The following is a 12,166-nucleotide window of genomic DNA, read 5'->3' as shown; positions in this document are numbered from 1 at the left end:
AACAATCTCAGAACAGTAAGACCTTGGATTCAAACACCACGCACTCCATCCAAGGTCAAATCTGTGAATTGTTTACAATTTGTTATTATGGATACTTTCTCTGTCCATATTACTACCTCATATTTTTTTAAATACTATCAATTGATATTACTTATTAAAATTAATAATTATCATTTTTACTAAAATTTCAATTTACTCTTAACATTTTTGACATTTAATAACCATTACTTGTCTAATTACCTTCACCTGTTTTAATACCACATTTACTATCTTAGATTACTCTTAATTACCTTGTACTGCCATATAACCTCAAGTATAACTACCAGTGCAATATTGAATGAAATAAACATTACTTTTTCACTTTTTTTGTAATCATTATTACTTACTAAAATTTTATTAAACACCATATTTACTACCAGTCAATTTTACTTTTGTACATTAAACATTATCTTATACTTCCCATAACATTTTGTTGCCAAATTTTCAAGTTTGTATATTCAACCCCAACCTTTATATTATCCTTTGTACCTGTGTACCTGGGTACCTGTCTACCATCTTACTATCATATTATAACCAAGACATTACCATTGTTATTTTTTTACTATTATTCTTTTGGTACTTTAATTGTGAATTTTATTTTGTCAATTTAAATCTAGTTATAATCTTGATCTTGTCAACAACCTATACCAGACTCTAGTGCAATTGCAAGTACCATTTCAAATTGTATTTTTATATTATAAGTTTATATTATAATTCCTACCATCTGTCCATTTAACTTTGTTTACCATTACTTAATTTTAGTCCCTTATATATTTTCTCCTTTATTTTAGATTTATATAACTACCCTAGTTTATATATTCACAATTGTTAAAATAATCAAGGTGCTATTCTCAGGTGCTAAAGTAGAATAAGTTCACAATTTTGCCATTATATTCCAAAGCTCATTTATTTGATTACCACTTTATTGTTTACCACAACCTATATTAGTCCCTTTTATATTATAATTTTATACTATAATTCTAACTTTAAAAAATTACCTTTACAGTACTACCTACTATCATATTCCCAAGCTCCATTATTTGATCATCACTTTATTTGTATTAGTCCCTTTTATATTGTCTCCTTTATTTTAGCTTAAAAAAAAAAAAACTACCTTAGCTCATTATTTTACATTTGTTAAATAATTCAGGTGCTATTTTTTAGCTTAAGACTTTTTACTTTGTTTTATACTTAATTCTAACTATAGATTCACTACAAATCTTATGATTACAAGCATTGATCCTGATACCAACCTCTTATTTAATGACTTAAATGAATCAAACAGTTACTGTAATTACTACACTGCAGAACAATCAAAGGCACTTCTCAGTGCCAACAACAACATAACTATCTTTAACTACAATATCAGATCTTTAAGCAAGCATTACGATGACCTCATAGCATTACTAAATTCCTTGCATGCCAATATGTCCATCATTACACTAACTGAAACCTGGCTAAAGCCTGATAGTACAGATGTCTATGCCATTCCTGGTTACACAACCATACACAACTGTAGGCCAGTCCAACAAGGGGGTGGCACAGCCATATACTACTCAGACCCACTAGAATGTATCACTAATACTTGCATAAGGGATGAACATGGGGAATATATAATAGCTAAATTCAAATCCAAATACCTACAAAAACCTCTCACATTGATAAACATCTACAGAGTTCCACAGTCAAACATTAGCCAATTTAGTCAAAACCTAGGAAGTATGATAACTGATGCACGCATGAACAAAGATCACTTACTACTCTCAGGTGACTTCAATATAAATCTCCTGCAAGACCAGGACCCACACGTTACCGAATTCACAAACACAATGAGTAACTGTATGTTACTACCAACAGTAACAAAACCTACAAGAGTTACAGAGACTAGTGTTTCCCTACTTGACCACATCTGGACCAACACCATATCCCCTTTAAAATCAGGCATAATTACAGATAATACCACAGACCACTACCCTACTTTCCTCATAACAACTCTTGGTAAACTACCCCAAGACACTACTAAAGTCACCTTCAGACTTCACAATGAGGCAGCCATTAACCCTTTCAGGGTCCGTCCCGTAGATCTACGGCTTTATGGTGAGTGTCCAAACCGTAGATCTACGCCATGAGCTCAGCTCACTCTGATAAACTGTGAGTGGTACATTTGGGCCTAGATATGAGAGAATACATCTATGTGGTATGTGTGCACCACATAAAACAGATCCTGCAGCACACTGTGTATAATGAGAGAAAAAAAATGAAATCATGATTTTTCGATTAAAACAGCAACTTTGCAGTGTTTTTTCGTATGTTTTTTATAGTTGTATTTGCGATTTCTTGGTCTCATTTGATAGAATGGAAGACATATTACAGAAATAGAGATGATTTTGATTGGTTTTAGCACTGGAAATGGCTTGAAACTGAGCTCAAAGTAGCGGAAATGTTAAATTTTTGCCGATATTCAAGAGTAAACAAACGACCTCACACGTCTAATACACGTCAGCTGGTGGGTCTAATATACATTCACAAATATGGTGATGATATTTATACAATTATTACAGTATTGCATAGCAGTAAATCTTCTATTTTTTGGTGTGAATAAAAATTCATTATGTGAATAAAAAATCAAAATGGAATTTATTTGTAAAGCCTCAAAACATGACTAATGAACAGAGGAAATGTTAGTTTAGTGCCAGGAATGCCTACATTGTTTATTCTGGACCCTATTTTGAAATTGGAATATTTTGAACTTTGTGTTAAATTGGCCAAATTAACAATTTCCGATCACTTTATTTTGTAGTTGAAACAGTTGACTTGGCGATTTCTTGTGCTCAATCGATAGAATAGAAGTAATACTAGTGAAATAGCTAAGAATTTGGTTGATTGGAATAATGTAATTGGCCTAAAATGGGAGTCAAAGTCGGCAAAATCGCCGATTCGTAAATATCGCTGACACATCAAAATTCGCGAGAGCATAATTTCGTCAATTTTCCACCAAATTTCGTACTTTTTGTTTTATTACCTTCACAAAAAGATTCTCTACGATTTCATAAGAAAAAATAACAAATTTTTTTTTTTGAAAATTCTTGGACACTGGTGCGTGACTCCAGATTTGGGCCTTGGACCCTGAAAGGGTTAATAACTTCACAACAGCAGTAGCAAACATTGATTGGCACACTGAGCTAGAAATCTATACAGATATTGACGAATGTATTAATAATTTTCTAAAAAAGACCCAATACCTCTATAACAAGCACTGCCCTAAAAAAACTAAACAGATGACAGCTAAGAGACTGAACAGTCCCTGGCTAACACCCAGCATTCTCAAATCCATAAATACAAAACACCAATATGAAAAACAGTACAGAAAGGGTCACATAACCAGAGACCAAAGAAAACGTTACTCGTCAATCCTAACCAGCCTGATAAGAAGGGCAAAAAAAATGTATTATGAGAACAGATTATCCAACTTACGAGGTGATATAAAAAAGACCTGGAAAACCCTATCAGAAATTCTGGGAACAAAAAAGATATCACGAAATAGCGAAATAAAATTAGCAAAATCAGATGAACCCCAACTCCCACCAACAGAAACAGCAGACTCAATGATTTCTTCTCCACTATAGGACAAAACCTTGCCAATAAAATCCCAAGCTCAGATACCCCACCAAATGACTACCTCACTGGCAACTACCCGAACACACTGACACACTGTTCCTAGCTCCGACTAACCCATACGAAGTCTCCCTTATTATCAACGCACTAAAAAACAAGGCAGATTTAAATACCTTACCACCCTTTATATACAAAAAAGTGTCACAAGTGCTATCACCAATCATTGCAACACTCTTTAACAAATCCATTGAATCCTCCACCTTCCCTACAGTACTCAAAATAGCAAGGGTCACCCCGATCCACAAAGGAGGAGACCAAACAGAGTTGAATAACTATAGGCCAATATCCAACTTACACCCTCTCTCAAAAATCTTCGAAAAATTAATTCATAAACGAATCTACTCCTACCTTATCTCCCAAAACATACTCAACCCCTGCCAATTTGGATTCAGGCCTAATGAAAATACTAATGATGCTATTATACACATGCTAGAACATATATACACTGCAATAGAAAAAAAAGAAGTCCCACTGGGGATCTTCATTGACTTACGTAAAGCTTTTGATACAGTTGACCATGACCATGACTTGCTCCACGTAAAATTGTCACACTATGGTATAAGAGGGCACTCCCTCAACTACCTGAAGTCATACCTCGGCAACAGAAGCCAATATGTGTACGCAAATGGGGCAAACTCTTCTGCGCAACCAATTACAGTTGGTGTCCCACAGGGAAGTGTCCTTGGCCCTCTTCTCTTTCTCCTATACATAAATGACCTTCCAAATGCTTCGCAATTACTCAAACCCACACTATTTGCAGATGACACTACATACGTCTTCTCTCACCCGAGCCCAGTCACGCTAGCCAATACTGTAAATACCGAATTACAGAAAATATCTACCTGGATGAGGACTAACAAACTTACACTAAACATTGACAAAACCTACTTCATTCAGTTTGGTAACAGAGCTACAGATGTTCCTCTTAACATAATGATAAACGGATCACCTATCACAAAGCTAACAGAGGGAAAATTCTTAGGAATCCACCTTGATAATAGACTCAAATTTCATACACATATACAACAAATTTCTAAGAAAATTTCCAAGACTGTAGGCATACTATCGAAGATACGGTACTGTGTTCCACAGTCAGCCCTCCTGGCCCTATATCACTCTCTTATTTACCCCTATCTCACCTATGGAATTTGTGCATGGGGCTCAACAACAATTAACCATCTCAGACCACTAATTACCCAACAAAAGGCTGCAGTTAGAATGATAACAAATTCTCACTACAGGCAGCACACTCCACCAATATTCAATACACTAAACCTACTCACCATACAAAACATCTATACTTATTACTGCACCTATTACATACATAGAACACTTAAATCTGATATTAACCCTCCCCTCAAACATCTCCTTGCCAACCTCAACAGAACACATGACCATAACACAAGGCACAGATCACTCTTTGATGTTCCTCGTGTCCATCTCACACTATGCAAAAACAATGCACATAAAAGGCCCTAAAATCTGGAATTCATTACCTGTAAATATAAAAGAAACACTACCTGTTTATAAATTCAAGTCTCTTCTCAAAGATCACTTACTCACCCAAAACCAAATAAATACTGAATAACTGAACCTTATAAATTGTATATCTTAAATGTTTCTCACAATTATATCACATAAATGTTAAACCTAAAACCCAATCTAACTTTAGTATTTTTTAAATACACTACCTAACAGAATACTCCATACGACTGAATGTACAACAATGCATGCAACCATATGACCTGTCTTTGTAATACTCATTTGTGCTTTATAGTTATCTGTTTACAATAATGTATTATCACTGATTTCATCATTGCTTAGTTAATTTTAAGCCAGCCCGTAATGCTATGCATAGTATAAGTGGCTTTGACATGCTGCTCTTATCTGTATTTTTTTGTACCTCTGTATGTATGCTCAAATTGTTAATAAATAAATAAATAAATAAATAAATAAATAAATAAATGGATATCTCAGGAACAGAAATGGAAAAAAACATTTACTGTCATACTGTCTAATAAATTAAGAAATTTTGATATCCAGCAATTAAAATACCATAAGAACTTTACCTCCTATGAGAGTTGACATAATGTCCAGTCTGCTCTATTCCATTCTGCAGTGCACCATGAACAGTGGAGTAATGAGCTCGGCTGTTGGCTTCTCCGGCTAATACCAATACTGGAACCTGAAGCACAACTTAACTATCATATAAGTTAATAAATTATCTGAAATATCATCAAACTGCTACAAATTTAGAAGCAGTACAATTTAGAAGTGTTTGTATAGAACAAATATATACTCAAGCTCCTCTATATATGTGCAGATATAATCAACACTGTAATTCAAAAGAAATTAGAAGCCACATAAAGATTAACTAAGGTTAGTTTTGCATGCAATTACCAGTTTGTAGCTAAAATAGCAAAGTTAAGCTTATTGTGTTCTATCTTCAGTATCTAGTCTATTATAAAGCTTAATAAACCTACTTATGACTATAGAATTTACTATCTGCTATTGTAAATTAATCCATTACTTTACAACTTTGTGGAAAATCTTGTGATATCCTTAAGTCACTTGTCTCTTTAGTAATATGACTTGATTGATTATATCAGGTGTAGAAAATGTTGTCTTCTATGTCTTCTGAGACTAGGTGAAGTCCAGACTAACATAGGTACAGGGACTGCATCCTACTTGACCATCAGTTCTAAACATCCCCTCTTCAGCCCTCTGACTAATACTTTTATTAACTCCACACCTCCTAATTTCCACACTTAGAATTTTCTGCATAATATTTACACCACACATTGCCCTTAGACAGGCCATCTCCACTGCCTTCAACCGCCTCCTCGCTGCAGCATTTACAACCCAAGCTTCACACCCATATAAGAGTGTTGGTACCACCATACTTTCATACATTCGCTTCTTTTCCTCCATTGATAACGTTTTTTGTCTCCACATATACCTCAACGCACCACTCATCTTTTTTCCCTTATCAAATCTATGGTTAACCTCATCCTTCATAAACCCATCCACTGACACATCAACTCCCTAATATCTGAAAACATTCACTTCTTCTATACTCCTCCTCCCCAATTTGATATCCAATTTTTTTTTTTATCTAAATCATTTGATACCATCACCACCTTACTCTTATCTATGTTCACATTCAACTTTCTACCTTTATACACCCTCCCAAACTCGTCCACTAACCTTTGCAACTTTTCTTTAGAATCACCCATAAGCACAGTATAATCAGCAAAAAGTAACTGTGTCAACTCCCATAATTTAATCCCACCCGTCTCCCCAACACCCTAGCATTTACAGTAGGGACCTGCTTTACGGCATTTCGCTTTCCGCTAATATGGTCATTTAAAATTATGACCAAAACTCACTATCCTGACTTTCTAATATGGTCACCGCGCCCCACCTGGTTTGTTTACATTCTCTGTGAGATCCGTAAGCACTAAGTTTCTCCATTATGTCTGTAAACTCCAAAATTTCAAGTATTTTTAAAAGTTATTTCATATTTTATATTTTTTTTTTTTTTTATTATTATTATTATTATCACACTGGCCGATTCCCACCAAGGCAGGGTGGCCCGAAAAAGAAAAACTTTCACCATCATTCACTCCATCACTGTCTTGCCAGAAGGGTGCTTTACATTACAGTTTTTAGACTGCAACATTAACACCCCTCCTTCAGGGTGCAGGCACTGTACTTCCCATCTCCAGGACTCAAGTCCGGCCTGCCGGTTTCCCTGAACCCCTTCATAAATGTTACTTTGCTCACACTCTGGACCACCCTCTACCACCATCACTACCACCCTCTACCACCCTTTACCACCATCACACCCAGTACCACCCTCTACCACCATCACTACCACTACCACCCTCTACCACCATCACAACCACTATCACCCTCTACCACCATCACTACCACCCTCTACCACCATTTACCACCATCACTACCACTTCCACCCTCTACCACCATCACAACCACTATCACCCTCTACCACCATCACTACCACCCTCTACCACCATCACAACCACTACCACCATCTACCACCATACACAGTGTGATAAGGCCTGTTCTGTAAGAAAATGCCAAACAGCACCTACATTACTCAGGAGGAAAAGGCACTCACAGGACACAGTGTCTCATCACTCATCACCACATCTTCAATAAAGGTAAGTATGATATATTCTTCGTTTAATAAACTAGTACATGCACAATATATATTGTGCACAATATATATTGTGCATGTATCCTTTTTGTGTGTAGGAAAATGTATATTTCATGTGGTAAAATCTTTTTTTTTCATACTTTTGGGTGTCTTGAACGGATTAATTTGTTTTCCATTATTTATCGGGAAAATTAATTCGACTTACAATCATTTTGTCTTACTATGTACTCTCTGGAACGGATTAATATCATAAGTCAGGGGTTCCCTGTATATATACATGTATATATATATATATATATATATATATATATATATATATATATATATATATATATATATATATATATATATATATATATATATACAGTATATATATATATATATACATATACATATATATATATATATATATATATATATATTATATATATATATATATCTTTTCTTTCTTTCAACACACCGGCCGTATCCCACCGAGGCGGGGTGGCCCAAAAGGAAAAACGAAAGTTTCTCCTTTTACATTTAGTAATATATACAGGAGAAGAGGTTACTAGCCCCTTGCTCCCGGCATTTTAGTTGCCTCTTACAACACGCATGGCTTACGGAGGAAGAATTCTGTTCCACTTCCCCATGGAGATAAGAGGAAATAAACAAGAATAAGAACTAGAAAGAAAATAGAAGAAAACCCAGAGGGGTGTGTATATATGTGCTTGTACATGTATGTGTAGTGTGACCTAAGTGTAAGTAGAAGTAGCAAGACGTACCTGAAATCTTGCATGTTCATGAGACAGAAAAAAGGACACCAGCAATCCTACCATCATGTAAAACAATTACAGGCTTTCGTTTTACACTCACTTGGCAGGACGGTAGTACCTCCCTGGGTGGTTGCTGTCTACCAACCTACTACCTATAATATATATATATATATATATATATATATATATATATATATATATTTTTTTTTTTTTATCACACCGGCCGATTCCCACCAAGGCAGGGTGGCCCGAAAAAGAAAAACTTTCACCATCATTCACTCCATCACTGTCTTGCCAGAAGGGTGCTTTACACTACAGTTTTTAAACTGCAACATTAACACCCCTCCTTCAGAGTGCAGGCACTGTACTTCCCATCTCCAGGACTCAAGTCCGGCCTGCCGGTTTCCCTGAATCCCTTCATAAATGTTACTTTGCTCACACTCCAACAGCACGTCAAGTATTAAAAACCATTTGTCTCCATTCACTCCTATCAAACACGCTCACGCATGCCTGCTGGAAGTCTAAGCCCCTCGCACACAAAACCTCCTTTACCCCCTCCCTCCAACCCTTCCTAGGCCGACCCCTACCCCGCCTTCCTTCCACTACAGACTGATACACTCTTGAAGTTATTCTGTTTCGCTCCATTCTCTCTACATGTCCGAACCACCTCAACAACCCTTCCTCAGCCCTCTGGACAACAGTTTTGGTAATCCCGCACCTCCTCCTAACTTCCAAACTACGAATTCTCTGCATTATATTCACACCACACATTGCCCTCAGACATGACATCTCCACTGCCTCCAGCCTTCTCCTCGCTGCAACATTCATCACCCACGCTTCACACCCATATAAGAGCGTTGGTAAAACTATACTCTCATACATTCCCCTCTTTGCCTCCAAGGACAAAGTTCTTTGTCTCCACAGACTCCTCCCCCCCTCAAGGAAGGTTCCTTGATGTTGGTGAGGGGCTCTTGATTTAGGGAATTGGATCTGTGCTCCAGTTCCCCGAATTAAGCCTGAATGCCTTCCACATCCCCCCCCCCAGGCGCTGTATAATCCTCCGGGTTTAGCGCTTCCCCCTTGATTATAATAATAATCCACAGACTCCTAAGTGCACCACTCACTCTTTTTCCCTCATCAATTCTATGATTCACCTCATCTTTCATAGACCCATCCGCTGACACGTCCACTCCCAAATATCTGAATACGTTCACCTCCTCCATACTCTCTCCCTCCAATCTGATATTCAATCTTTCATCACCTAATCTTTTTGTTATCCTCATAACCTTACTCTTTCCTGTATTCACCTTTAATTTTCTTCTTTTGCACACCCTACCAAATTCATCCACCAATCTCTGCAACTTCTCTTCAGAATCTCCCAAGAGCACAGTGTCATCAGCAAAGAGCAGCTGTGACAACTCCCACTTTGTGTGTGATTCTTTATCTTTTAACTCCACGCCTCTTGCCAAGACCCTCGCATTTACTTCTCTTACAACCCCATCTATAAATATATTAAACAACCACGGTGACATCACACATCCTTGTCTAAGGCCTACTTTTACTGGGAAAAAATTTCCCTCTTTCCTACATACTCTAACTTGAGCCTCACTATCCTCGTAAAAACTCTTCACTGCTTTCAGTAACCTACCTCCTACACCATACACTTGCAACATCTGCCACATTGCCCCCCTATCCACCCTGTCATACGCCTTTTCCAAATCCATAAATGCCACAAAGACCTCTTTAGCCTTATCTAAATACTGTTCACTTATATGTTTCACTGTAAACACCTGGTCCACACACCCCCTACCTTTCCTAAAGCCTCCTTGTTCATCTGCTATCCTATTCTCCGTCTTACTCTTAATTCTTTCAATTATAACTCTACCATACACTTTACCAGGTACACTCAACAGACTTATCCCCCTATAATTTTTGCACTCTCTTTTATCCCCTTTGCCTTTATACAAAGGAACTATGCATGCTCTCTGCCAATCCCTAGGTACCTTACCCTCTTCCATACATTTATTAAATAATTGCACCAACCACTCCAAAACTATATCCCCACCTGCTTTTAACATTTCTATCTTTATCCCATCAATCCCGGCTGCCTTACCCCCTTTCATTTTACCTACTGCCTCACGAACTTCCCCCACACTCACAACTGGCTCTTCCTCACTCCTACAAGATGTTATTCCTCCTTGCCCTATACACGAAATCACAGCTTCCCTATCTTCATCAACATTTAACAATTCCTCAAAATATTCCTTCCATCTTCCCAATACCTCTAACTCTCCATTTAATAACTCTCCTCTCCTATTTTTAACTGACAAATCAATTTGTTCTCTAGGCTTTCTTAACTTGTTAATCTCACTCCAAAACTTTTTCTTATTTTCAACAAAATTTGTTGATAACATCTCACCCACTCTCTCATTTGCTCTCTTTTTACATTGCTTCACCACTCTCTTAACCTCTCTCTTTTTCTCCATATACTCTTCCCTCCTTGCATCACTTCTACTTTGTAAAAACTTCTCATATGCTAACTTTTTCTCCCTTACTACTCTCTTTACATCATCATTCCACCAATCGCTCCTCTTCCCTCCTGCACCCACTTTCCTGTAACCACAAACTTCTGCTGAACACTCTAACACTACATTTTTAAACCTACCCCATACCTCTTCGACCCCATTGCCTATGCTCTCATTAGCCCATCTATCCTCCAATAGCTGTTTATATCTTACCCTAACTGCCTCCTCTTTTAGTTTATAAACCTTCACCTCTCTCTTCCCTGATGCTTCTATTCTCCTTGTATCCCATCTACCTTTTACTCTCAGTGTAGCTACAACTAGAAAGTGATCTGATATATCTGTGGCCCCTCTATAAACATGTACATCCTGAAGTCTACTCAACAGTCTTTTATCTACCAATACATAATCCAACAAACTACTGTCATTTCGCCCTACATCATATCGTGTATACTTATTTATCCTCTTTTTCTTAAAATATGTATTACCTATAACTAAACCCCTTTCTATACAAAGTTCAATCAAAGGGCTCCCATTATCATTTACACCTGGCACCCCAAACTTACCTACCACACCCTCTCTAAAAGTTTCTCCTACTTTAGCATTCAAGTCCCCTACCACAATTACTCTCTCACTTGGTTCAAAGGCTCCTATACATTCACTTAACATCTCCCAAAATCTCTCTCTCTCCTCTGCATTCCTCTCTTCTCCAGGTGCATACACGCTTATTATGACCCACTTCTCGCATCCAACCTTTACTTTAATCCACATAATTCTTGAATTTACACATTCATATTCTCTTTTCTCCTTCCATAACTGATCATTTAACATTACTGCTACCCCTTCCTTTGCTCTAACTCTCTCAGATACTCCAGATTTAATCCCATTTATTTCCCCCCACTGAAACTCTCCTACCCCCTTCAGCTTTGTTTCGCTTAGGGCCAGGACATCCAACTTCTTTTCATTCATAACATCAGCAATCATCTGTTTCTTGT

The 12,166-nt window shown here is 37.1% G+C and overlaps 1 protein-coding gene across 3 annotated transcripts in view; it reads right to left on the bottom strand.

The window, feature by feature from the left end:
• Window positions 1-12,166, bottom strand: part of LOC128689246 (peroxisomal N(1)-acetyl-spermine/spermidine oxidase-like) — a 504,316-nt gene that overhangs the window by 15,231 nt on the left and 476,919 nt on the right. For all 3 annotated transcript variants that reach the window (XM_070086437.1, XM_070086436.1, XM_070086438.1), the window contains one exon: window positions 5,784-5,899. In XM_070086437.1, the coding sequence (XP_069942538.1) occupies window positions 5,784-5,899 (116 nt within the window). The remainder of the gene's footprint in view (window positions 1-5,783; window positions 5,900-12,166) is intronic.

The sequence above is a fragment of the Cherax quadricarinatus genome, chromosome 18 (genome assembly GCF_038502225.1).
Source record: "Cherax quadricarinatus isolate ZL_2023a chromosome 18, ASM3850222v1, whole genome shotgun sequence".
Classification (NCBI taxonomy): Eukaryota; Metazoa; Arthropoda; class Malacostraca; order Decapoda; family Parastacidae; genus Cherax; species Cherax quadricarinatus.
This window is presented reverse-complemented; position numbering and strand designations above follow the sequence as displayed.